This window comes from Anser brachyrhynchus (genome assembly GCF_964034855.1).
Source record: "Anser brachyrhynchus genome assembly, chromosome: Z".
Lineage (NCBI taxonomy): Eukaryota > Metazoa > Chordata > Aves > Anseriformes > Anatidae > Anser > Anser brachyrhynchus.
This window is the reverse complement of record NC_137697.1, coordinates 5,888,866-5,916,708: the sequence shown is the minus strand read 5'-3', so window position 1 is coordinate 5,916,708 and position 27,843 is coordinate 5,888,866. Positions and strand designations below refer to the sequence as shown.

Below are 27,843 nucleotides of genomic sequence, written 5' to 3'. Positions count from 1 at the left end.
AGAGACAACCTCAAGGACTACGGAGCTCGGGTTGCATGGGTGTGGAGGATCAGAGAGCTCCCCTGCCCAAAGTCAGGGTCTTCCCTGCACCGAGTGCCAGCCACGATCTGCCTGTGGCCACTTTAACCCATTGCCTGCTGCTCACCCTGTGGAGCAGGGATGTGCTGGCTCCCTGCTCCATCCAGCCCGGTGCAATGCAGCGCGCGGGGTTTTGGCTCTCCTGGTCCCCGGGACTGGGTGGGGGCATGCTGCAGGGCTGCAGCAGGGCTGGGGGCTCATGGAGGTGGTGGGGAAGGAGGGAGGGTGGTGTGCTGGTAAGGAAGGCGCAGCCCCAAAGCGCCACTTCTGAGGGTGGGATATTTGCTCCGCGTGCATCCCCCCACAGTCTCTCAGCCCTCAGTGCCCTCCTGGGATGGGTGTTGCTGGCTGGGGGTCTGCTGTCCTGTTCTGGAGGTGCCCGCTGTACCTGGGGGTGATTTAGGGTGCTTGGGTCTCGGAGCCCTCTGGGGAGCAGCTTCCAGCAGTGCTCTGCGTGTCCCTGCTTGAGCTGGGGTTGGACCAGCTGACCTCCAAGGGGGTCTCTTGCCACCTCAACCATTCTATGAGTTTGTGCATTAGTGTGTGTGTGGGGGGGCTCTGGAGAACCCCCCCCACACTCCTTCCATTCTGGTCTCTGACCACCGTCTGGGCTGGGCTGACTCCAGGCAGCCCTGGAGCTGGTGGCCCTGCGGCTCCTCGCCGCGTGCCAGCCCCGTGGGAGCTGAAAGTGGTCCCACTTCTGCTGCACCAGCTGCAGCTTTCCACAGCGCCTCCGTAAAGACCTTTCGCATCCTCCCACACCCGACCAGGAGCGAGCTGAGGCAGGCTGCAGCTCGTGGCATCCATGGCAGCACCCGGCTGCTGCACCGGCACCCGAGCTGCGCCGTGGCTGCCTTCCGTGGTGGCTGCAGATGCACAAAGCCGTGCTCCAGACGGGATTCATCCTGCCTGCTGCTTGTGCTGTCAGGTCCTGTTGTGCCTCGCTCCGTCAGCTGCAGAGCTTCGTGGAGAGTCCTGTGGCCCTGCCCTGTCCGTGTGTGCCTCCCTTTGATGAAACCCTCCTGAGGATGCTTGCCTTTAGGGCGAATCTTGCATTACTCGGTGAGCAGAGTGGAAGGGTGCTGGGATGCACGTGGTGCAGAGAGGGATGGAGAAAGGGGAGGTGAGCCATAAATGGGGCCAGAGGAAAACATCTCTGCAGCCAAGCCCAGGCCCCAGAGGACTGGGGAAGGGGGAGGCGGTGGAGGACTGTGCTGGGAGTTTGCAAGAGCATTAAGTGCCTCTGTGGGGAGAGCCCTGCCCTGTCAGGCCCGTGGATGAGAGCTATGATTCCCGGAAAAGCAAAGGCGAGGAGGAGCCCTGCTCAAGCTGCCAGGGGGTGCTGCCACCCTCTGCCTCAGTGCCAGCATGGCCTGGTGGATTTGGTCCCTTGGGTAGCACGGCCAGGTGCCCACTCCTAGCAAGGTTCAGAGCCTGCTTGGGGCACCCAGCAGGCTCCACCGTGCGCGGGATGCAGGACGTGGGATGAAGGATGCGGGATGCAGGATGCGGGATGCTCTTGCATCCCCAGGGTCTCCTGCCCCTCTCTGCAAACCCCCAGTGCATCAGAGCAGGCACGATGGCAACAGGCTGAGAAAGCTCTTGGCATTGCAGGCAGCGCCGGGCTGCTGGAGGAGGGCTGCAGGGGTGGAGGTGAGAGCTGAGCTGCCGCGGGAATGTGCATTTTCGTCAGCTCCCCCCCCCCCCCCCTTACCCCTCCCCAAATCTCGCATGACGCCCGCGTGTAGGTCACTGGCTCCCGCAGCGACGCGGCATGTGGGCTCACCATCTGCGGCTGCTTCTGGAGCCCACAGCCCGGGGATGTCGCAGCCTCCACTCCTCCCGGCGTCCTTCCTGCAGCCAGCAGCACCCAGCGGGGTCGTGGGGTGAAGGCCTCGCCTGTGGAAGAGGGGGAGATGAGCTTTTGGAGGACGAGCCTGCTGCAGAGCGGGCGGCTGCATGAGCTGGCTGTTCCTGCCAGTCGGCAGGAGGTGATGGAAAAGGGAACTTGTCAAAATAGCGAGAGATCTTTTTTCAGGAGATTACAAGTTTGGCTGATGGAGATAATAGTGTTGAGGCGCCACATGGAGGGTTCGCTTCAGCACTGGTGCGGGAGGCGAGGGTGATGCCAAAATCAGCATGAAATGGGATAAAAAGCAAGTGCCTGATGGGCTGCTGTGCAAGGCTGCAGCAGGGAAGGGCAGAGCATCGCCCATCACCGCATACAGGCGGAGCAGAAACGAGCTGGGGAGGGAGGCAGAGCATCCCTGCGTGGTGTCTGGCTCCCTCCTTGTGCGTGGGCTCCTCACAGGGGACAGGGCCCTGGATCCCACCCAGCTGCAGACACAATCGCCCCCGTGGACACAGTTCCCCTTCAGACCTGACCCCATCCTCCACCGGCACCCAGATGTGACATCTCCTGACACCTCCCAAGGCCGCCTGCTGATGGCCATCCTTCACGTCCACCGAGAGCTGTCCGTCAGGGCTGCAGCTCTCTGTCCATCACATCCACCTGCCCATCCTCTGCTGACGGCTGTCCGTCACACCCCCAGCCACCTTGCTCTCGCATCGTGCTGATGGTTGTCCGTCGTGTTCCCACCACGGAGGCTGCCTCATTGACACCACCAGCCGCGCCTGTAGCCATAGGTGCAGCTGTCTGCTGGCGTTCCCACACCCTGACCACCCTCCCCACCAGTGGCTGCCTACTAGGTGTGTGTGGGGGGTTGCAGAGCTGACACCCCCCCCAGGGCTATCATTACAAATTGTTCTGCTGCTCCTGCTCCCCACATGCACCCTGTTGTGGTCCTGGAGGTGGGGACAAGGATGGGCTCAGCAGGTGCTGGCTCTCCCTCTGCCCTCAGTGGCCAGGGAGCCCCAAGCAGAAGCTGCCAGATGGTGCCCGGTGAGGACATGTCCCCTCCTTTGTCCCCTGTAAGCAGCCAGGCGGTGATGAACCTGAACTAGGTTAAGAAGCCGCGGGTGCTGGCTGCATGCCTCATGGCTGTGGCTCACTGTTTATTTGCTCCAAGCCACCTTCATGGCTGTGATAAAGGGGAAAACTGATGGGGACCAGTGCCAGGACCTGGGGAGGGGGTGCAATGAAAGGACACGGTCTGACTGTGTAGATGGATGCTGAAACTCCCCATGGGGATCCAAGGGAAGGTGCTGGGGTGAGGGAAGCTGGGTGACGAGGCAGGAGGAGGAAGCCCACAGCCCACCCTGCGACGGGCAGGGGTCTGCTGGGCCTGCAGGGAGGTGTTCCCCATGTCCCCACAGAGCAGCTGGCTGCGGGGCCATGGGTGTCTCCTGACCTGCTGCAGCTGGCAGCTCGCCAGGCCTGGCCCTGATGAGACGAGGATGCTCCCTCCGGACAGATAACTGCCGAGCACTTCAGAGCTCTCTCCTCGAGGAGCACTCTGGCAGGCATTATCTAAATGACCCTCTCCACAAGGCCACTCCAGCTGGCTCCCTGCGGGCAGCCTTCGCCCCAGCCTGCACTCTCCTCGCCACCTGCGAGCCACAGAAAGGGGTCGAGGCCAGACTCCGTGGCCATGGCTCTCTGGGGAGTGTTACTCCCTTGCCTGAAATGGGAACATGAGAATAAACAAGTAGCTGAGCCCTCGTAGGGGACACACTGGTCCCCACAGGGACACCAGCCCTGCCTGCTGCTGCCTGTCCCTGCAGTGTCACCCGTCCCTGTGCCACCTCCGCCACAGGGCACTCGAGAATCCTCACAGAGGAGCTTTTCAAGTGGAACGGAAACGTCTAATGAAGGCCGACTTCATTAAACAGGGCTGTCACGGGGATGATTGCTGCCTTCCTGAGCCGCTTTGTGAGCAATAAAGATGTGTGAGTGGCAAGGAGTGGAGCAGCTGGGGGGTGGGGGGAGCACAGGCAGCCTCCCAAGCCTCTGCCCTGCTGGTGAGGGCACTGCTGGGGCTGTTTTGGAGGCTGGGGGTGAGCAAGCAGCCCCCAGGGCTGGGGGCAAGCGCAGAGCCCAGCTGGCTCCATGGCAGCGTGTCCCAGCAGAGCTGAAAGCCAGCACTGCTGCATCGCACCGTTGCATCCCAGCTGGGTCCAGCCTTGCAGTCGGGATGTGGCATGGCTTGCACCCAAGCTAGGAGCTCAAAAACGCTCCTGGGTGCTGTGATTTAAACATGTCTGTGGTGCTTACAAGCGAGACCAGCACCTTTGGCATCTCCATTGCTCCCTGGGCAGGCAGAGCTGCGCGGCACTTTGCACCAGCCCCGTTCCCATGCTGCAGCATCCTGCAGGGAGGCTTTGTGCAAAGACTTGGCCTCTCCAAGCCTGGAAACCTTGGTCCTGTACCCACCCGAGGGGCTGTGCATGCTACCTGGGCTGCATCTCAGCCCCTGGAAGGACCTAACATCCCTGACCCCACTTGGGGACACCCAGGGGCAGAGGACAGGCACCCCTGAAGGTGGCACGGGGACAGCCCTGCAGAGCAGCATTGCCCTGCTCCTGTGTTTTCCTCTTAATCAGCTAATTGTGTGTTTGGGGTTTCAGGCAAGGGCCCCAGCCTGGTGTCACCATAACAACCGCAGCAGCATCACTTTCAAACACTTACAAAGCAGGCTGGAAATGCAGAGGGGGAGCAAAACAACAAAAACATAAAAAAAGGAGCCGAGGCCAAACAGGGGTTGATGGGAGGGGAGAGTAAAAGGGCTGTCTGTGCCTCTTTCATTACACCACGAGGAGTCCCGCAGGGCAGAAAGTGCTGATTAAAATAGCTCTTGCTGGGATTCAGAGGCTTTTTGGGGAAAAAGAAAATGCCCCTGCCTGCTGGAGTCCGTCTGAAGCACTGCTGGTGGTAGCATCGTCTGGGTTTCTTCAGCACAGGTCGGGCGGGGGGGGGGGAGGGGGAAGGGGGGGTGCTGTGAGACAAGGTCACCATGCGGCAGGGTGGGAGCTGGCCCAGGGACCCTTTGTGAGCTGGATCAGGCCTCTCCAGCACCTCCTGCCCGGCTGGACAGGCTCTGGGCTGCCTGTCCTTCCCTGCACCAGCATGGCATGAGCCCTCCCTCACCACTGTCCCCCTCCATCTCAGGCAGTGCCCGGTGCGGTGCAGGTGACAGAGCAGCCCCAGTGGGGGGGCTGTGGGGGTGCTCCCCCTCCCGCTCCCCCAGCTTCCCCTGCAAACCCATTTAATGGATTAAATTTTTATATTCTGAGCTGTGCTGGTGCCCAGAGCACAAGGCTGTGCAGATTTTAGTGAAAAGAGAGCCACGTCATGGGCAGGAGGCATTGGCTGCTGCAGGGACGCAGGGGAGATGGGGAGAGGGGAAGGCAGGTTGGAGGAGGGGTGAGGTACAAGGAAACCCAGATTCTGAGGGTGGCACGTGGCCCTTTTGATATCCTGCCCCGTGGGATGGCCCTCGCTGTGGCATCTGAGTGCCTCGGCTTCTCTCCATCCGTGCACCCGCAGCCCTCAGCCAGGCTCTGACACCCATCCGAACCACGTGTGAGCCTGGTGGCACCGTGCCATCGGCCCTTCTGCCTGCTCGTCGCCGAGGCTCATACTCCAGCCGTCATTTCTGCAGTTAGTGTGGTGCCAGGCCCTGGCTTATCAGCCTCGCCCAGCGTCGTGGAGCAGTCCAGATGGCTTTCTGCTGGCATGGCGCAGCCCCGGCAGCTCGCATCTGGTGTGCAGGCAGACCCCTGACACAGTGCAAGGAAGGCAAATTCTCACCTCCTGGGCTGCGTGTGTGCTCCCAGCTGCTGCCAGCCCCACTCTGATGGAGGAAAGCATGCAGCTCCCAGCGGGATGCCCCATGCCAGGCGGTGTGCCTGGTGGGAGCACCCTGAGGTGTCCCTGCTGGATCCTGCACCCTGGGGCTGCCCAACCAACCACCAAGCATCAGGCAGGAGCTGGGATGGGTAGGGGCATCCTGCCACAGCCCCCAGGACAGGCTGTGCTCTCCTGCCCCACAGGAGCTGCTGCCTGCTTTGCCTTGCCCTGCCATGAACATCAGGATTTGGTCCTCTCCAGGTGTCCTTTTGATGGGGAGAAACCTCCAAGTTGTTATCCCTGAGATGTTTTTCCCCTGCAGTTTAAGATGGTCAATGTGACATCTATGCAGGCATTGGCAAGAGGGGACGTGGTATCCCAGGACCTTGAACTCACCCAGGAGGACCCAGGCACCTCCTGCAGCCTTTCTGGGCCACCAAGGGTTGGGCACAAGGCTCCTTTCTGGGCAGCTCTGGCCGTGAGTTTTATGGCTGCCTGGAACATCTCCAAAGGATTGATTTACTGTAATTCCTCTGGAAAGCAACTTTTGTGATTGCTAGCCTGGAGATCTCAAGCTGGACTTAAACAACAGGATCCTAAAGAGGCCATGAATAATTGAGCCTAATAAATATTAATAACTCGCCTGCATGGTGGCAGGGCATGTAATTGCGAGGAGCGTTCTGGAAGCACGGCTCTGCAGGCAAACGTGCACTCACGGCGGGGCCGGGGCAGAGCCCAGTTAACACTGATGCTGCTGGATGCTGCCAGGCTGCGTGGAGCTGTGTGAGGCTGCTGTGAGCTCTGCAGACCTCCTGGGTTAGCGGTCAAGGGCAGGGGTTGGTGGCCACCATGTGATCATTTGGGTGTCCTTGGTGGGCTTCTTACCATGAGCACATCTCCTAGGGAGCCTGAGTATGTGGACAGCACCCACAGCATCTTTTGGCAAGGATGTTCTCCGCTCCCAAGGCCAAGTGGTAAGAAGGAGGCACAGTCTAAGATTTGGTGACTCAACAAATCGTCTGAAGTTTGGGTGCAGTTGGGTGAGTCAAGATGTGAATGGATGGGATACGAATTTCTCCCATGTGAGAAAACAGTGATGGGGAACGCACGTGGCCACCTCTGTAGGCTGAGGGATGTCTTGTAGGGAAAAGGCTGATCTGGTCGCTCAAGTCTTTGCTGAGCAGCACCAACCTATTGATCAGACCTTGTACGAGTGTAGGATCCCACTTAAATTCACTGATTTTTTTTTGGACTGGAAATATAACCACAAAGCTCAAACCAAAATCCAGCCATTTTCCTTCTGGGGTGCTCTAGGCCCTCAGTGGATTGCCTGCCTGAAATAATGCTCTGCTTGCCACTTTTTTGCCTGAGCACACCCAGCATCTCCCTCACCTCTGCTTTTCAAAGCAGATGAGGAAGAGAAGCCTGGAAGGGACCACACTCGCATGGAAGGGCACAGTGGGCTGCAAAGTCTCAGCAGTGCTGTGAGCAGGGTAGAAACATGTACATGTGGGGTTTGCCAGAGCTTTCTGGATGTTGCAGTTCAGGACAGGGAGCTTGGAGACCTGCCCTTTCACAAGGGCTTTGCTGCCTGACGCTGGTGGTGTGAAGGAGCCTACACAGCTATATAGAGGAAGGGGACAGAGAAACCTGTATTTGGGTATTGGATGTTGCCCAAAGCCTTTCCAGAGCTTTCTGCCTGAAAACTGCGGTGCCTGGGCAGCTGAGAAGATGACCTGTGAAAGCTTGGCAGGGGTACTGTGAGGCTGTATCTCCTGCAGGAGCCTCCCCCACACTGAGCAAATGTTTCTTTTCCCCAAACTGCCTGGCTGTTGAGATTGCATCTTGCAAATGCGGTTTCAGACAATAACAGCTTGCAATTATGCAGCGCTTTCAAAACCAAGACATCCTGAATTTCGTTAACGTCTTTGTATAAAACTAGCTGAGGCTGCTGCTGGGATGCAAAGCTCCAGCCTGTGCAGAAATCTCACAGCTGGGATCACCCACAGCTTTCCTCTGTGCTGTGCTGGAGATGGTTCATCCTGAGGGCCAGAGTAAAGGGGGCACAGAGCACGTGGAGTGACGGACATCTCACGTAGTCTCCAACCCCTTCATGCTGTGTTTTCCTATGCTACAGGTTTGCAAGTGACACTGGGGATTTTCCATCCAGGAACCAAAGGACACCCCCAGGAAAGAAGGGGCCCTGCGCTCTCCAGGGGAAGGGTGACATGACTGGGCACGGATCGTTAAAAGGAGCAGTAATTGCTCAAAGACTCGTTATGGAACAGAACCTCTTGGAAGCCATTTCTGAGAATGTAAAGGGCAAGGAGGTAAAACGGCAGGGGTTTCCCAAGGGCAAACCACACTGGATGCTGAGGGTAGCCACCAGTTCTGCGTCAGCAGCCAGAAGGACAGCAATGAGTGAAGCACCCAGGGGCTGGTGCAGGGCTCGCCACCCACAAATAGGGCAGTGACACAGGAGGAATCTTCAGCAAAGCTGCAGGTGCCACTAGATGAGGGTGTGATACCAGCACAGCCTCAGTCCGGAGGGATGAGATGAAGGTGAGCACCGACCCCATGAAATCCAGCAGCGCTGAGGTGCAATAACCCTGGCTGGGGGCCGAGTGGCTGAGCTGCTGGGAAGGACCCGGGTGTTATCATGGGCACTAGGCTGAATATGAGCCAACAGAGCACTCTGGTTGCTAAAAAGGCAAACCACATCCTGGGCTACATTAGGAGGAGTGTGGCCAGCAGATAGAGGGAAGTTATTATCCCCTCTCCTTGGCGCTGCTGAGGATGCACAGATCGCAGGAGCATTTCTCAAATAGCTCCTAACAGCAGCACTCCCACAGCTTCCTCTGCTGTTAAAGAGATGTGAAAATACAGGCAATGATACAGAGGTTGATGGAGGAGCAATGAAAGGGAACCGTAGTATTATCCAAAGGCACTTGCAGCACTTGCTTGGGAGATAGATGTCATGTCTTGAGAGTCCTATATAGTTCCAATGAGGCATTTGGGGAAGCAAGTAGCTTTATATTTTAGATATTAGCTTCTCTTTTGGATAAAAAAATAATGAAAGGCTGGGCTGAATAGAGCCCGCTTTCCTCTGTGGTCACAGATATCCCCAAATATGAGAACATCTAAATGCTTCCAGTCGCTCTTCCAGCGGCTGCTGCACAGCTGCTTCCTAGCTGAAAGAGAATAATAATTGTGTGCTGGACTATTTTCAGGCTAGCGATGGAACTCTTTTGGAAGTATTTGAAAATGTGGAGATGTGAGTGGTCTGTAGAGCTCGGCAGCTCATCGCTCCATGCACCTGATGGTGCTGGGGCTACCTCTGGGAGAGGTTGCAAGGGAGCAGGCAACAAAAAGGAGCATTTGCCTGGGGCTGCCTGACCAACCTGCTCAGATTTTTTTTTTTTTTTCTGTTCTTTTTTCTTCCCAGCTTTGCCTAATTCAGAGTTTCAGGTGAGACCTTCGCTGGCTGAAGCAATTACCACACAGTCATCACTTCAGACGAGGTGAGGTGGGCAGGAGGCATGTGCTGGGGAGCTGGTGGCACAGCCTGGGGGCAATGCATACCCTGAGGTGCCTTAAAAGCCAGCACCCACCATTTCGGATGATTGCAGTGCATCGATCCTCAAATCATCTCCACTTCTCAAAGCTTTTAGGCTCCCTGGGCTCCGCTGCACTCAAAAGCAGCAGCATGAAAGAACATTTTCCTTTTGTAAACAAGCTGTCAGATGCGGCGACCTGCTTAGCATTGATCCTGTGAGGCTGAGCTTCAAATTCTATTTGTTTCCATCATACTTGTGAAGAGTTTGGTAAATTGATTTTAAGAATGAAAATGTAGTGAGAGTGATTACAGCTGAGAATACCATTTAAAATAATAAGATGAAGCTTCTGATCACTGAATTGTTGGCCTGAGCAGGGCAAAAATGTACAGTAAAGAGAACAGTATTTCTGTAAAGCAACACTTAAAGTGTTAGCTTTTATTTTTCATGAGATTACTCCAATTTTCATGCATTTTTCAGGGCAGGAAGCCCTGGGAAAGTCATGGAGTGAGGCCGACAATCTCTAAACCTGCAATCTATGTGACTGTTGTAATCTCCACACAACTGTAACTGATGAATATGTATCATATCGTTTCTATGCATGGCAGAAAGTAACCTACTTCTAGCCCTGAGCAGGCTGCGGTAGGTCTGTCTGCCTCTTCCTGCCACTCTGTGCCAGCAAGTGGCTGTGGGATTTGGGGTAAACTGGGGATGCTGCAGGAAAACCCTGTGTCCTGACTTGGTCTGTGGGTTAAAACCAGCTCTACCCATCAATCCCAAGGGTGTTGGTCGAGCTGCTCTGGGCTTGCCTCCCCTGAAGACCCATTTAGTGAGGGGTTTGAGGGACATTGAGGCAGCACACTACTGGAGGGAGGTCTGACAGCCACCCCAGAGGCAGCCCCAAATTAACACGGTGAAGCAGTAGCGGCAGAGATGTGACAGAAGCAGAGGGATGGCCAAGTGACAATCTAATGAGTGTTAATGGGAGTCGGGAATTAAATCCTGCCGGCTCATTAGCATGGGATGAGGTGCCATCTGCCATGGCTGGCAGGTTCCCTGACACTGCTTTTTTTTTTTTTTTTTTTTTTTTTTGGGGGGGGGGGAGAAAAATCTCAGATAATTTTCTTGGAGCCTTACCACCACGAAGTCCCTGTGTCCGCTTCATCAAGCACAAGCCCCTCCTCCATCCGGACCAGGTCAAGCAGAGGAGGCTTGGGGCATCCATTGCCTGCCCAGCGGCCTCGAGGACACCACGCTCCCGCCCCGTGCCTGTCTTTTTCCACAGCCCTGAGGCCATGTTTATGCCTGAGGAGCAGCGTGAGGCCCTGGAGCTGCACATTCGTGCCAAGAAGCTGCAGATCCTTGAGAGACGTCTGGGCACGAAGCGTCCATCCCAGTCAGCTGTGCCCCAGGAGGAGGGTGGCAGGGCAGCCCTAAGGACCAGCGCCCTGCCCAGCATGCCCTGCAAAGTTGCAAAGACATCGAGCACCTCGTGGAACCAGGGATCCCACCAGGCAGACTCTGCTGAGGCGGTGCACAAGAGCAAGAGGCAGAACCTGCGGGCACTCTACTCTGCCCTGCAGGGCAAGGCCCACGGTCACAAGTAGCAATTGTGGAAAGGTGTGAGAGAGGACCAGGGTCCAGGCAGCTCACTCCTCCGGTCCAAATAAATCCTCTTCCTAGCCCCATGGTGGGAATCGTGTCTTGTTTGTGAAGCGCCGGCAGACTCACGGTGGGCTGTGCCTGCAGGCTGGAGGGGGGTGGCAGGGAAGGGGTGTCCCAGGGCAGGGGGCTTGCCCATTAGTCCAGTGTGAATTCACCCATTCCTCTCTTAATTCAGGGGTATTCTAACTGACACCTTCTCAAACTCCTAACTTGCAATTCCCAACTGGTAGCTCACAACTCATGACTTGTTTCGTGCATCCATCGAGAAAATAGTTGTCTACCTGAGGGTGAGAGAGCTACATACGCAGAGGCTGATGAATACTCAGGAGATACCCGGCTCGATCGCGGTTCTCCTGATCCTCCTGACAGTGATGATTTAGATGATTTGGGCAAAGGCAATGCCATGGAGCTGGCTGCTCCTGTGAAAGGCATTGAGCAAACCCAGATGCACCCCCTCAGACTCCCGCGAGAGGCTTGGCCTCCTTGGAGTTAACTCATCTCCAGCTATAACTGACGGACCGTGTGTGGGAAAAAGGGGCACATCAGGATACCCTTGTGAGAAGCAATCTGTAGAAAGTAACACGGGCTCAGCTGAGGATCTCAGTGAACTAGCTTTTTATTCATGATTGCAGTGCCGGGTGTCCTGCAAGCAGGAGCGCGAAGCAGACGTGTATCATAACCTTATATCCCCTATTACCCGATTCTTGATTCCTCCCCTGTTTCCTCACTGGCTGAGTAGTACAGGTTCAGAACCTACTCGACGCTTGTTGCTATACCATATATGTCCAATTTTATTTGACCAACCTTTAATTTCTCCTTTTCCCTCCTTTTTTCTTCTCTTGTGACTGGAGGGGCTCGTGACTTTTTGTTTTTGCTGTATCCGCAACTGCTTGTGTTGTATTTCTTAGCCATCCTCCTTGTTTTGTGAGAGTGGGACCTTCCAATGTCCCTTTATCTGCTTAGCATACTCCCCACTGTTATGCCACTGTTATGCCTGCACGATCGCTTTTAAATATGCAAAGGCCCCAAACCTGCAGCTCACAGAGCAGGGCAGGAGTTGGGGCCTCAGTGCATCTGGAGCTGCAAGGGAGCCAGAATGCTGCCCAAGGCAGGGGCACTGCCTGCAGGTGCAGATGGCAACTGAGCCTGCCCAGACTGAGGTTCAGGACCACAAGGCAGGAAACGGAGCTGAAATGATGTGCACAGGGGGCTGCTCCTCCAGCCAGCCGCCAGCGCTGGGCAGCATGGTGCATGAGAGCCACCAGATGGGGTATGTCCCACCATCCAGCCAGCAGCAACAGGGATGATCCTTCATGAGAGTCTTCTTGACCAGACAAGGGGCGATGTCGGTGGAAGGACCTGTCCCAGCAGACTCTTGGATTGTCCACGGCCCTCCCTGTGCTTCCCAGCCCAGCCAACACAGTACTGCAAAAAGACCGGGGCTGCAGAACTGACTTTGTCATCATCCTGGCCCCTGCCACAAGGTACATGTGCTCATGGCACTTGCACCAAGCCTGTGGCACCCAGGGTACTGGAGCGGTACCGACCATCAACAGCACCCGCTCCCTCTGGGGAGTGGAGGGGAAGGTGCTGATCTCTGCTCTTTTGGGAGAGCAACGGGACCTGAGGGAACAGCACGGAGCTGTGACAGGGGAGGGTCAGGCTGGGTGTTAGGAAAAGGTTCTTCACCAAAGAGGATGGTTGGGCACTGGAACAGGGTCCCCAGGGATGTGGTCACAGCAGTGAGCCTGTCAGAGTTCATGCAGTGTTTAGACAATGCTCTCAGACATCGCGTTTGGTTTTTTGGTCCTTTGTGGAGCCAGGAGTTGGACTCGATGATCGAGGTGGGTCCCTTCTAACTTGGGATATTCTATGATTCTATGGAAGAGTGAGGCCCTTGTTGGCATAGTATCCACCAAGAGCCCTTCTCTCCCAACTTGGTATTGTGAGAAAAATCTCAAATAATTTTCTTCAGACAGGATCTTCTGTGAGGCTATTTTATTCATGATTGCAATGGCGGGCGTCCTGCCAATTAGGAGTGCATTTTTGTAAACAAATCATAACCTTTTATTCCCTATTACCCAACACCTGATCACCTCCCCTGTTTCCTCATTGGCTGAGTACTACAGGCTCACAAGCTACTCGATGCTCCTCTATACCATATATGCACAATTTTTCTTTCTTTCTTTCTTTCTTTCTTTTTTAACCCTTTAATTTCTCCTTTTTCCCTTTTTTCCCTTTGCTATGTATTGAGAACGTGTGATCTTTGTTTTACTGTTCTCACACTGCTCATCCCGTTTTTCTCAAGCTTCCACCTTATTTTGGAACAGTGAGGCCTTCTACTGTCCACTTATCTACTTAGCATTTCTCTTTGTTATGACTACACAATTAGCTCGGAATACAGAAAATTAGCTCTCTGCTGCAAAAACGCAACTTAGTTTCTCACAGGGGGAGTGGCCTCTTCTGTGGGGGTGGCAGGAGAAGGGGTGGGTGCCCAGAAGGGCCAGTGCTTCCCTCGTAGCAGCTGTAGGCGCTGCCCCTGTCTGACTAGGGGCTGAAATCAGCTTTCTGAGGCTGTGCAGTTTGGCCATGCATAGCTCCAGTTTTGCTTTAACACACGTTTCAAGACAACGTGACTTTCGAGGGGCTCCTCCTCCAGTCCCTGTCAGGATTCCCTCCACGGACGGCTAGCTGGCGGTGTGTCACGCATCACGGAGATGGGAGTCCACGGGGCTGACAGCAAGCAGCAGGTGAGATGTGTGTGTCCAGAGCTGCAAGGGAGCTGGCGAGGGACAACACAGGGCATGGGTGCTGCTTTATGGAAGGTGCTGGAAAACCTGACAGAGGCCGGAGGGGCTGAAGGAAGTGCCCGCCACCCAGAACCAAAAGGCAAGGGTGACAGCGGCAGCTCAGCAAACAAAGGACTGCAGGAGGGTTGCTGATGGAGTTGCAGGCAGAGACAGAGCATTGGGTATGGTGTGGGGTGTGGGAGGAGCTGGGAGCTGGGATGTGACCCTGGCCCTACGCAGGGAGCCCAGGGGGAGCCATCCTGGCCCCCCACCCTGTCCACGGCATGCAGCAGAGGGGTAGCTGGGAAGAGCCAGCAGCCCTGGGCAGCGTCCCCATGATGGCAGAATGCTCAAAGCCACAGGACCCTTGCCCAGGGCGACAGGGATCTGGGGTCGTGGTAGACAGCAAGTTGAATATGAGCCAGCAGTGTGCCCTGGCGGCCAGGAGGGCCAACCGTGTCCTGGGATGCATCAAGCACGGCATCGCTAGTAGGTCAAGGGAGGTGATTGTCCCGCTCTACTCTGCGCTGGTGCGGCCTCACCTCGAGTACTGTGTGCAGTTCTGGGCACCACAGTATAAAAAGGACATGAAACTGTTGGAGAGTGTACAGAGGAGGGCTACGAAGATGGTGAAAGGCCTGGAGGGGAAGACGTACGAGGAACGGCTGAGGTCACTGGGCCTGTTCAGCCTGGAGAAGAGGAGGCTGAGGGGAGACCTCATCACAGTCTACAACTTCCTCGTAAGGGGGTGTCGAGAGGCAGGAGACCTTTTCTCCATTAACACCAGTGACAGGACCCGCGGGAACAGGGTTAAGCTGAGGCAGGGGAAATTTAGGCTCGACATCAGGAGGGGGTTCTTCACAGAGAGGGTGGTTGCACACTGGAACAGGCTCCCCAGGGAAGTGGTCACTGCACTGAGCCTGTCTGAATTTAAGAAGAGATTGGACTGTGCACTTAGTCACATGGTCTGAACTTTTGGGTAGACCTGTGCGGTATCAAGAGTTGGACTTGATGATCCTTAAGGGTCCCTTCCAACTCAGGATATTCTATGATTCTATGATTCTATGATTCTATGATTCTATGATTCTATGATTCTATGACAGCACAGCCCGGCCGGTACCCATGTGTCAAAGCCTAAATTATTACCTGGCCTGCAGGTATTTCAAGATTGGAACAGTGGCTTTGGGAATTCTGTTATACACAAGAACAAGAAGGCGTACTTTTCTTGAGACTTCCCCAACACATCCTACCTTGCTGCCAGGGGGAGACCCCACAGAGCTCTCTCATGGACAAGTCAATATTTTTCTGTAGGAAACTGGAGTTTTTTGAAACCTGGAAGCCCCATGCCCTGCCTCTCCTGCAGGCTGGGTGGCAGCTGCGCTCAGATGTAGAGCTCTGCAGCAGTGATGTCTTCTGTTGCCCCTGGGAAATCTTATCCCGGATGGAGTGGACGCTGCTGCCGGTCGGTACCGCTAAAGTACCTTTGGTGCCACAGGCTTGGCACAAGTGACAGGAGCATGTGTACCTGGTGACAGGGGCACTGTGGTGCTGTGAGGATGAGCTGGAGTGGCTGCAGGGCTTTTGGGGTCTTGTGGAGGCTGTTAAGCTGGGAGGTGTCATGGCCGACCAGTGTGGCCTTCCTGCTGGGAAGCTGCCATGTGGAGTGCTCCTGGGGGTGCTCTCGGAGCGTGAGCCCAAGCCTGGGGAGTTCTCAGCACTGCTGGGGCATTTTCTACTCCAGGGCCACCACTTGTGCCCTTTGGGGCCTGCCTCAGTACCAGCTCTGTTTGGTGGTGTTGTCCCCTCCGTGCTGGTGGTCCCCTCCTCCTGGGGCAGTGCTCGCTGTGACGCATGCTCTGTGCTAAGGTGGTCCCCACTGTGCTGCAGCCTCTTGCTGTGGATGTGCAGCTCCAGGGCCTCGTGCTGCTCCTCAGACATGAACCTGGTCTCGGTGCTGTGAAAGTAGATGGGAACTGGGAGGGAGCGTGGTGTCCTGGAGGCCACTGGACAGGTGATGGATGCCCCAAGCTCCTTCTGTTTGACCTGGTCCGGATGGAGGAGGGATTTGGGCTTGAGGAAGCGGACACAGGGACTTGGTGCTGGTAGGGGGGCAGAGCCAGCACAGGGATTTTTGGACATTTCGGACATTTTTGGACAAAAAAGGACTCTTTCCTTTTTTGTAATCCTGAATTTCCATCATGGATGGCTTGGGCACTCTCACACCCTGCGGGCACTGGTTCTTTGTGGAGAGTCCTATTGGTTTCCCCATGCTTTTATCCGTGCCAATGGAAGACTGTAACTTGTGGTTTCTCACAGACATGCCATGATCAGCGTTTCTTCGGATTGTAGATGGCTCTTGTGTTGGTCCTGCAGCCACTTTGGCCATGCCAGGAACAGCTGAAGAGGCCATGGACAATCCGTGAGGTCGCAGGAATTCCTTTTCTCTGCGTGCCTGCCCCTTCATCCTTCCGAAAGAAGCTGTGGCGGTTGGTCTTCTCAGGGCTGAAAAGGGCTGTTTCTGTCTCATCCAGTACAGGAGGCCGCTGTTTAAACCCAGGACGAGGGGTAACAGACACAAACGGAAGCACAGCAGGTCCTGGCTGAATATGAGAGGGCATTTCTTTACTGTGAGGGTGACAGAGCACTTGAACAGGTTGCCCAGAGAGGTTGTGGAGTCTCCTTCTCTGGAGATACTCTAAAAAACGTGCCTGGATGCCATCCTGCGCAATGTGCTCTGGGTGACCCTGCTGGGCAGGGGGTTTTGAATTGGATGATCTTCAGGGGTCCCTTCCAACCTCAGCCATTCTGTGATTCTGTGACCACCGTCTCAGTGAAGAACTGGTCCCAGCCACCCAGCCTCACCCTCCCCTGTCACAGCTCCGTGCCCTTCCCTCGGTCCTGTTGCTGTCCTCTGGCAGCTCAGCGCCTGCCCCTCTGCTCCCCTTGTGAGGAAGCTGCAGGCCGCCATGAGGCCTGCTCTCAGCCTCCTCTCAGCTGGGAAGGAGCTCTTTATTACTTTTGGTCCCACTTGATGGCAGAATTGTCAGCACAACCGCTTGACTTTTGCTAAAATGAGCAGTTAACGAAGGGCTTTATTAAGGGCCGGTGTCATGGGGCAGCAATGCCATATCCGCAGGCCTGGCGGGACCGACCCACGCACTCAGGCAGCCCCTTCTTGCTGCTTCCTTTCCAAAGCCTGCACTTCAGGCAAGACTGCAGATTTTCCTCACTCTGCAGTCTGGCTTTGTACACTAAAGAGTTGCTCTTCTCCTTTTTAAAGTTCTCTTTCACTCTGCTCTTTCTCTCTTGGCATTTTTCATCAGCTTTACCTCTTGCTGAGTGATGGCTTGCTACCATTTGCCTAGCTAAGGTGGCCTGTCTTCTTGAAAGCCAGTAAAATAACCTAAAGTGCCCCTTGCCCTGTTTCGTGCCCATGAGTTCAGGTTGGTGGGGATTGCTGCCCAGCGATCACATCTTCCTGCCACTTGTAGGACCATGGAAACAAGAGCAGAAATCTGCTTGATTTCCTTCTGTTGCACCTGCCTGTATCTGTTGAAGAGCTGAGTTACTTTACCAGTTTTCTGCTCTTGTTTGCTCTGGGTATGTAGAAACAAGTACGCTTCTAGTTCCTGGAAATGGAAGCTCCATATTTTGGCAAAACAGATTCTGTTTTATTATGAACCACAGGAATGTCTTGAAAGAATTTTTGTATTTCTAGCTCTCTAGCCAGTGTAGCAGGAGCAATGGCAGGACTATGTTTAAAATCCTGCGGCAAGTGAGTAAATGCATATTGTAGTCCCTGCCAGGTACAAGCAGATCCCTCTCTATCTGTCTCCAGTATTGGAATCGTAAAAAACACATCCTACGTGTCTACTGCGTCCATCCGTGGAAACGCCTGTTCATTAGAAAAATAGACTTTATCAGTTCAACTGGGAATAGACAAAGTAGCCAGTGCAGTGGCGGCATTCAGGGCTGTGTAATCCGTGGGTCGCCACGTGGCCTTTTGTGGGAATGAGAGTTGTGGTTTTGCAGGGGAAAATGCCACTAACCTTGCATATTCAAAAGTGATTGTGCAGGCATAATGGTGGTATAACAGTGCCAAGTATGTTAAGAAGATAGGGGGACAGTGGAGGTTCCCACTGTCTAGTCAAGGCAGAAGAAGTCCCTCTAGTCACAAGAGAAGAAGGGAAAAAAACAAAAACGAAAACAACAACTAAAGGAGACATTAAAAGTCGGTCAAATAAAATTGTACATGTATGGTATAGTAATAAGCGTCAAGTAGGTTGTAAACCTGTAGTGCTCAGCCAGTGAGGAAATGGGAGGAATCAAACGTTGGGTAATAGGGGATGTAAGGTTATGATACACCTCTGCTGCGCGCTCCTGCTTGTAGGGTGCCCACCACTGCAATCACCAATAAAAATGCTAGTTCAGTGAGATCCTCGCCTGAGCCTGTGTTATTGGCTGCAGGTTGTTTCTCACTCTTTGGAGCCTCTATGGTCAACGCAAGGGAACTGTAGTCTTTAACAGACCATTGTGTCTCTCAACCTTTCCGGAGGCTTCTGGATGATATGGGCGGTGACACACCCATTCAATGCAGTGTTTCTTGGTCCAGGAGCTCAGAAGAGTATTTTGGGAATGATTCCCATTCTCCGACTGAGTACAAATACCAGGTTAGTCTCATGACCAGCAATTTCATCATATCATAAGACAGTGTTACACCGCATAGTAACATACCTATGACGACGTTGCCATCACTGAAACGTGGTGGGACCACTCCCATGACTGGAGTGCTGCAATGACTGGCTATAGGATCTTCAGAAGGGACAGGCAGCGCAGAAGGGGTGGTGGTGTGGCTCTCTATATTAGAGAGTGTTTTGACGTTGTGGAACTTGAGACTGGGAATGATAAGGCTGAGTCCCTGTGGGTTAGGGTCGGCGGGAAGGCCAACAAGGCAAGCATCCTGGTGGGGGTCTGTTACAGACCGCCAAACCAGGATGAGGAGACGGATGAGGAATTCTACAGGCAGCTGGCAAAAGTTGCGAAATCATCAGCTCTTGTCCTCGTAGGGGACTTCAGCTTCCCAGACATATCCTGGAAATGCGATACAGCTCAGAGGAAGCAGTCTAGGAGGTTTCTGGAGAGCGTGGAAGATAGTTCCGTGATGCAGCTGGTTAGTGAGCCTACCAGGGGAGGTGCCCCACTAGACCTTCTGCTCACAAACTGTACTGGGTCGGGCTGGGATGTTAACTTTCCCTGCGGCAGCCCATACAGTGCTGTGCTCTGCACTCGTAGCTAGAACAGCGATGGTATCACACCAGTGTTGTGTCTGCTGCTGAGCAGTGCTGGCACAGCATCAGGACTCTCTCTAACTCCACTAGGGGTGGGCAAAGATGTGAGAAAAGAAACGTCACCAGGGCAGCTGACCTAAACCAACCAAAGGGATATTCCATACCATACGATGTCACACTCAGCAATAAAAGGTGGAAAAAGGAGGAAGAGGGGAGCGGTGGGCTCTCGTTGTGAAAACGTCTGTCCTCCTCCCGAACACCGGCTACGTGCGTTGAGGCCCTGCTTCAAGGACGTGGTCAAGCATCGCTCGTTTGTGGGAAGCAGAGAGTAATTTCTTTCCTCTGCACTTCCACATAGCCTTTACTTGTTTTGTTTCGTTTTCCCTTTCCCCCTCCCTTTTCCCCTTTCCTTTTTCCCCTTTAGTTAAATTGTTAATTGTTTAGTTAAATTGTTTAGTTAAATTGTTTAATTAATAATAATCTTTCCTTAATAATTATTTTTTTTCCTTTAATTAAATCATCCTTATCTCAACCCGTGAGTTGTTCTTTCCTTTACTTCTTCCCCTCCTCATCTAAGGAGGGGGAGTGAGAGGGCGGTTGTGGTGTTCAGCTGCCTAGCACGGTAAAACCACCACACAAACAGAGAAGGAGTGGTGGGAGATGTGGTGGTTGGGAGCTGTCTTGGGCAGATTGACCACGAAACGGTACAGTTCTCTATTCTTGGCGCAGTCAGGAGGGGGACCAGTAAAACTGCTGTCTTGGACTTCTGGAGGGCAGCCTTTGAGCCGTTCAGGACACTGGTTGGCAGAGTCCCTTGGGAGGCAGTTCTGAAGGGCAGAGGAGTCCAGGAAGGCTGGGCACTCCTCAGGAAGGAAATCTTAATGGCTCAGGAGCAGTCTGTCCCCACGTGCCCAAAGACGAGCCGGCATGGAAGAAGACCAGCCTGGCTGAACAGAGAGGTGTGGCTAGAGCTTAAGGAAAAAAAGAGGGTTTATGATCTTTGGAAAAGAGGGTGGGCCACTCAGAAGGATTATAAGGATGTTGTAAGGATGTGCAGGGGCAAAATTAGAAAGGCCAAAGCTCATCCGGAGCTCAATCTGGCTACTGCTGTTAAAGATAACAGAAAATGTTTTTAGAAGTACATTAACACAAAAAGGAGGACTAAGGAGAATCTCCATCCTTTACTGCATGCGGGGGGAAACTTAGTGGCGAGAGATGAGGAAAAGGCTGAGGTGTTTAATGCCTTCTTTGCCTCAGCCTTTAGCGGCAAGACCAGTTGTTCTCTAGATAGCCGGTACCCTGAGCTGGAGGAAGGGGACGGGGAGCAGAACGTGGCCCTCACAACCCACGAGGAAATGGTTGGCGACCTGCTACAGCACTTAGATGTATGCAAGTCAATGGGGCCAGATGGGATCCACCCGAGGGTACTGAGAGAACTGGCTCAAGAGCTGGCCAAGCCGCTTTGCATCATTTATCAGCAGCCCTGGCTAGCAGGGGAGGTCCCAGTCAACTGGCGGCTAGCAAACATGACACCCATCTACAAGAAGGGCTGGAGGGTAGACCTGGGAAACTATAGGCCTGTTAGTTTGACCTCAGTGCCAGGGAAGCTCATGCAGCAGATTATTTTGAGCGCCATCACGCGGCACTTGCAGGGCAAGCAGGCGATCAGGCCCAGTCAGCATGGGTTTATGAAAGACAGGTCCTGCTTGACGAACCTGATCTCCTTCTATGACAAAGTGACGCGCTTAGTGGATGAGGAAAAGGCTGTGGATGTGGTCTACCTTGACTTCAGTAAGGCTTTTGACACCGTTTCCCACAGCATTCTCCTCAAGAAACTGGCTGCTCTTGGCTTGGACTGGCGTACGCTTTGTTGGGTTAGAAACTGCCGGGGTAGCCGGGCCCGAAGAGTCGTGGTGAAAGGAGTTAAATCCAGTTGGAGGCCGGTCACTAGTGGAGTCCCCCAGGGCTCAGTACTAGGGCCAGTTCTCTTTAATATCTTTACCGATGATCTGGACGAGGGGATCGAGTGCACCCTCAGTAAGTTTGCAGACGACACCAAGTTAGGTGCGTGTATCGATCTGCTCGAGGGTAAGAAGGCTCTGCAGGAGGATCTGGATAGGCTGGAGCGATGGGCTGAGGCCAACTGTATGAAGTTCAGCAAGGCCAAGTGCCGGGTCCTGCACCTGGGGCACAACAACCCCAAGCAGCGCTACAGGCTGGGAGACGAGTGGTTAGAAAGCTGCCTGGCTGAGAAGGACCTGGGAGTATTGGTTGATTCCCGAGGAGCAATGGCAGTGTTCAAGGCTGGATAATCTCCCGAGAGTCGCCACTTGCCATTTGGAGTCTTTACTGAAGCTAGAGGAGAACTGCAGGGGCGATGAGACTTGACAGTGCTTCCCCATTCCTCTAGCTCTTTTACCAGTTTGCTAAAAGGAGGGGTTGTGGTTTAACCCAGCAGACAGCTAAGCACCACACAGCCGTTTGCTCACTCCTCAACAGTGGGACTGGGGAGAGAACCACAAAAAAGGTAAAAGTCATGGGTTGAGATAATGACAATTTAATAGCGAAAGAAAAGGAAGGGATGATAATAGTAGTAAAAATGGAATACACAAAGTAACTGACGCACAACGCAATTGCTTACCACCTGCTGACCAATGCCCAGTTTGTCCCCAGACAGTGGCGGCACACCCTGGCCAACTCCCCCAAGTTTTATTGTTCAGCATGACGCGATATGGTATGAGACATCCCTTTGGCCAGCTGGGGTCAGCTGTCCTGGTTCCGTCCCCTCCCAGCTCCTTGTGCACCCCCGGCCTCCTCGATGGCAGGGCAGCGTGAGGAGCTGAAACGTCCTTGGCTCCATGTAAGCACTGCTACGCAATAATTAAAATATTGGTCTGTGATCAGCATTCTTCTCTTCCTACACCCAGAAACAGTACCATACCAGCTACTAGGAAGAAAACCCGATCTCAGCTGAAGCCAGGAAAGGATGGATGGCATCAGAAGGGAACCTGTAGTGTGGCATATTAACCAGCTTGGGGTCAGGGACAGGAGCAGCTGTCCGACACGGCTGGAGCTGGGCAGTGGGCTCAGACCCTGGCCCCAAGCGAGGAGCCCGGGGAAGCCGTCCTGGTCCCCCACCTCCCCACAGGATGCAGCACAGGGGCACCGGCCTGCTTCAACGTGGGCTGGGGGCTGTGACCTCACAGAGGCGTTGCTGTGTACTGTCTGTGACCTCACGGCCGTGACCCTATAAAGCACCGGCCACCACCCCCCGTCTGCCAGTGCGGTCGTACCTGGCTGTGAGCGATGGCTGACGACAGCAGCTTTTTCCTCATCCCCGGCCTCATGCTTTTGCTGGCCGGGATCTCCCTGCTCTCCAGGGGTCGAGACCGACAGGTACGGGGGCTGGAGGGTGGGGGAATTCGGGGCTGGGAGACTCGGGGCTTTGGGACTGGGGGGCCAGGAGGTGTTGGAAGGGGTCCCGTGGGTCCCTCCCCAGGTTGGTCACAGTGCCGTGCTTCTGTGCCCACAGGGTGACGGCCGACTCCGGCGAAGTTGTGGACGGCGGCAGCGGCAACCACCGGTACCAAAGCCAGGTGAGTCCCCCGTGGGTGAGCCTCAGCACCGAGCAGCCCATCCCTATGGGGCTGCGGTGGCCCTGGTGCCTCTCTCCCACTGCAGCTCAGACTCCCTCCCTGTTTTGCAGGCGGCAAGAGGCGTTACCGGTCAGTTACTGTGGACCACATCGTACATGAGTCCATCATTCGCCCAGACGGGGGGCTGCCTCACAGAGGGGTGCAGCTCACTCGCCCTCTCAAATTGCCCATGGCCCCCCCAGCTGTTCCTGATATGGTTAAAGTGGCTGCAGGACAAGCAGCAGGACGAGCTGCAATGCCAAGGAAAGATGATCGTGGCATCTCTGGAAGAGAAGACAGATTGCTCTCTTCTATCAACACCAGCGGAAGTGTGGAAAAAGCAAGTGATTCCTCCAGAAGGAACAAGCAACCGCATGGCCTGACAGCCCTCAAACGTTCAATAACCGAGACTCAGGATCGTAGGGCAGGAGACAGGGACAAAGAGTTGCACTCTGAGGTGAGCTCCTCCAGCCAGCCACCACAAATGGACTGCATTGTGCGTGAGAGCATTCTCCGCCCGGATGGAGGGCTGCCTTACATGAGTGGATTGTTACTGCGGCCTCCTGCACAGCCCAGGGCAGAACCAGCCGTACTGAGCCCTGAGAACACCATCCGCAAGAGCTTCTTTCATAAGGATGAGGAGCAGACAAGAAGAGAAAAGGAATTCCTGCGGCCTCACAGATTGTCCATGGCTTCTTCAGCTGTTCCTGGCATGGCCAAAGTGGCTGCAGGACCAACAGCAAGACCACCTACAATCCAGAGAAATGCTGGTCATGGCATGACTGTGAAAAAACACAAATTAGAGTCTTCCACTGACACCGACAGAAGCATGGGGAAACCAAGTGGGCTCTCCACAGAGAACCAGTGCCCAAAGGGCTTGAGGGCACGCAAAATATCTAAGATGGAGATTCAGGATTACATGGAAGGAAAGAGGAAGCAAGGGCCACACTCTGGGATCAGCTCCTCCAGCCAGCCACCACAAATGGACTGCATTGTCCGGGAGAGCATTCTCCGCCCTGATGGAGGGCTGCCTCAGAGGAAGGGGGAGTTCCTGAAGCCTTTTGGGTTGCCCATGCTCTCTTCAGCATTTCCCAGCTGGGCCAAGAGGGAAAAAGGACTACCTTTGCCCCAGGCAAAGAGAAGAGATGGCAGGTCTGCACCTGGCAGGCACACAGACTGTGCTCTTAGTCCCAAGGAATGCACAGGGAAACTGGGCGGGCTCCCCATGAAACAGCAGCAACCCAGGACTGACATTCGGGGCTCCACGCAATGCAATAACAGTGAGCCATCTGCAAGGTGGATGATTGTTCATGAGAGGTTACTTGACCCACAAGAGGGACGATGTCAGTGGAAGGAGGTGTCCAAGGGGCGACTTCCACAGGACGACCTGTCCCAGCCACCTTTTGAACTGTCCACGGCCCTTCCAGTGCTTCCCAGCCCGGCCAACGGAATTATGCATAAAGACCAGGGCTGCCAAACTGACTATGTTATCATCCTGGATCCGTTTGTGACAGATGTCAGGAATGGGAAAGAGCCCGACACTGCAGCGCCTCTCAGGATCAAGAAGCTGCAGCTGAAGGAAGAGCACCGCAGCAAGCTCAGTGAGCACATAACAAAGAAGTGCCGGGAAGTACAGCTGCAACGCTTCCCTGGGCCAGTGCAGAGGTCCACTGAAAAGATGCATCGAGCACTGCCCAAAAATGCCTGTGCTGGGGCCGGAGCCTTACCACCACGAAGTCCCTGTGTCCGCTTCATCAAGCACAAGCCCCTCCTGCATCCGGACCAGGTCAAGCAGAGGAGGCTTGGGGCATCCATTGCCTGCCCAGCAGCCTCGAGGACACCACGCTCCCGCCCCGTGCCTGTCTTTTTCCACAGCCCTGAGGCCACGTTTATGCCTGAGGAGCAGCGTGAGGCCCTGGAGCTGCACATTCGTGCCAAGAAGCTGCAGATCCTTGAGAGACGTCTGGGCACGAAGCATCCATCCCAGTCAGCTGTGCCCCAGGAGGAGGGTGGCAGGGCAGCCCTAAGGACCAGCGCCCTGCCCAGCATGCCCTGAAAAGTTGCAAAGACATCGAGCACCTCGTGGAACCAGGGATCCCACCAGGCAGACTCTGCTGAGGCGGTGCACAAGAGCAAGTGGCAGAACCTGCGGGCACTCTACTCTGCCCTGCAGGGCAAGGCCCACGGTCACAAGTAGCAATTGTGGAAAGGTGTGACAGAGGACCAGGGGCCAGGCAGCTCACTCCTCCGGTCCAAATAAATCCTCTTCCTAGCCCCATGGTGGGAATCGTGTCTTGTTTGTGAAGCGCCGGCAGACTCACGGTGGGCTGTGCCTGCAGGCTGGAGGGGGGTGGCAGGGAAGGGGTGTCCCAGGGCAGGGGGCTTGCCCATTAGTCCAGTGTGAATTCACCCATTCCTCTCTTAATTCAGGGGTATTCTAACTGACACCTTCTCAAACTCCTAACTTGCAATTCCCAACTGGTAGCTCACAACTCATGACTTGTTTCGTGCATCCATCGAGAAAATAGTTGTCTACCTGAGGGTGAGAGAGCTACATACGCAGAGGCTGATGAATACTCAGGAGATACCCGGCTCGATCGCGGTTCTTCTGATCCTCCTGACAGTGATGATTTAGATGATTTGGGCAAAGGCAATGCCATGGAGCTGGCTGCTCCTGTGAAAGGCATTGAGCAAACCCAGATGCACCCCCTCAGACTCCCGCGAGAGGCTTGGCCTCCTTGGAGTTAACTCATCTCCAGCTATAACTGACGGACCGTGTGTGGGAAAAAGGGGCACATCAGGATACCCTTGTGAGAAGCAATCTGTAGAAAGTAACACGGGCTCAGCTGAGGATCTCAGTGAACTAGCTTTTTATTCATGATTGCAGTGCTGGGTGTCCTGCAAGCAGGAGCGCGAAGCAGACGTGTATCATAACCTTATATCCCCTATTACCCGATGCTTGATTCCTCCCCTGTTTCCTCACTGGCTGAGTAGCACAGGTTCAGAACCTACTCGACGCTTGTTGCTATACCATGTATGTCCAATTTTATTTGACCAACCTTTAATTTCTCCTTTTCCCTCCTTTTTTCTTCTCTTGTGACTGGAGGGGCTCGTGACTTTTTGTTTTTGCTGTATCCGCAACTGCTTGTGTTGTATTTCTTAGCCATCCTCCTTGTTTTGGGAGAGTGGGACCTTCCAATGTCCCTTTATCTGCTTAGCATACTCCCCACTGTTATGCCACTGTTATGCCTGCACGATAGCTTTTAAAGATGCAAAGGCCCCAAACCTGCAGCTCACAGAGCAGGGCAGGAGTTGGGGCCTCAGTGCATCTGGAGCTGCAAGGGAGCCAGAATGCTGCCCAAGGCAGGGGCACTGCCTGCAGGTGCAGATGGCAACTGAGCCTGCCCAGACTGAGGTTCAGGACCACAAGGCAGGAAACGGAGCTGAAATGATGTGCACAGGGGGCTGCTCCTCCAGCCAGCCGCCAGCGCTGGGCAGCATGGTGCATGAGAGCCACCAGATGGGGTATGTCCCACCATCCAGAAAGCAGCAACAGGGATGATCCTTCATGAGAGTCTTCTTGACCAGACAAGGGGCGATGTCGGTGGAAGGACCTGTCCCAGCAGACTCTTGGATTGTCCACGGCCCTCCCTGTGCTTCCCAGCCCAGCCAACACAGTACTGCAAAAAGACCGGGGCTGCAGAACTGACTTTGTCATCATCCTGGCCCCTGCCACAAGGTACATGTGCTCATGGCACTTGCACCAAGCCTGTGGCACCCAGGGTACTGGAGCGGTACCGACCATCAACAGCACCCGCTCCCTCTGGGGAGTGGAGGGGAAGGTGCTGATCTCTGCTCTTTTGGGAGAGCAACGGGACCTGAGGGAACAGCACGGAGCTGTGACAGGGGAGGGTCAGGCTGGGTGTTAGGAAAAGGTTCTTCACCAAAGAGGATGGTTGGGCACTGGAACAGGGTCCCCAGGGATGTGGTCACAGCAGTGAGCCTGTCAGAGTTCATGCAGTGTTTAGACAATGCTCTCAGACATCGCGTTTGGTTTTTTGGTCCTTTGTGGAGCCAGGAGTTGGACTCGATGATCGAGGTGGGTCCCTTCTAACTTGGGATATTCTATGATTCTATGGAAGAGTGAGGCCCTTGTTGGCATAGTATCCACCAAGAGCCCTTCTCTCCCAACTTGGTATTGTGAGAAAAATCTCAAATAATTTTCTTCAGACAGGATCTTCTGTGAGGCTATTTTATTCATGATTGCAATGGCGGGCGTCCTGCCAATTAGGAGTGCATTTTTGTAAACAAATCATAACCTTTTATTCCCTATTACCCAACACCTGATCACCTCCCCTGTTTCCTCATTGGCTGAGTACTACAGGCTCACAAGCTACTCGATGCTCCTCTATACCATATATGCACAATTTTTCTTTCTTTCTTTCTTTCTTTCTTTCTTTCTTTTTTAACCCTTTAATTTCTCCTTTTTCCCTTTTTTCCCTTTGCTATGTATTGAGAACGTGTGATCTTTGTTTTACTGTTCTCACACTGCTCATCCCGTTTTTCTCAAGCTTCCACCTTATTTTGGAACAGTGAGGCCTTCTACTGTCCACTTATCTACTTAGCATTTCTCTTTGTTATGACTACACAATTAGCTCGGAATACAGAAAATTAGCTCTCTGCTGCAAAAACGCAACTTAGTTTCTCACAGGGGGAGTGGCCTCTTCTGTGGGGGTGGCAGGAGAAGGGATGGGTGCCCAGAAGGGCCAGTGCTTCCCTCGTAGCAGCTGTAGGCGCTGCCCCTGTCTGACTAGGGGCTGAAATCAGCTTTCTGAGGCTGTGCAGTTTGGCCATGCATAGCTCCAGTTTTGCTTTAACACACGTTTCAAGACAACGTGACTTTCGAGGGGCTCCTCCTCCAGTCCCTGTCAGGATTCCCTCCACGGACGGCTAGCTGGCGGTGTGTCACGCATCACGGAGATGGGAGTCCACGGGGCTGACAGCAAGCAGCAGGTGAGATGTGTGTGTCCAGAGCTGCAAGGGAGCTGGCGAGGGACAACACAGGGCATGGGTGCTGCTTTATGG

The 27,843-nt window shown here is 54.4% G+C and overlaps 1 protein-coding gene and 1 long non-coding RNA gene across 2 annotated transcripts; both read left to right on the top strand.

Annotated features, from left to right (window-relative positions):
- The first annotated feature begins 133 nt into the window (after window positions 1-133).
- Window positions 134-10,926, top strand: LOC308185934. Its single transcript, XR_013943834.1, has 3 exons — window positions 134-1,140; window positions 9,273-9,348; window positions 10,667-10,926. It is a non-coding gene; the product is annotated as an uncharacterized lncRNA (long non-coding RNA).
- A 2,680-nt stretch (window positions 10,927-13,606) lies between these two features.
- On the top strand, window positions 13,607-24,814 carry LOC308185177 (uncharacterized protein; the record flags this gene model as incomplete). The annotated part of the gene is made up of 3 exons (XM_080572968.1): window positions 13,607-13,796; window positions 22,656-22,719; window positions 22,830-24,814. The coding sequence occupies exons 1-3, from the start codon at window positions 13,764-13,766 to the stop codon at window positions 24,812-24,814; spliced, it is 2,082 nt and encodes a 693-aa protein (XP_080429094.1). The 5' UTR covers window positions 13,607-13,763.
- Between the last annotated feature and the right edge of the window lie 3,029 nt (window positions 24,815-27,843).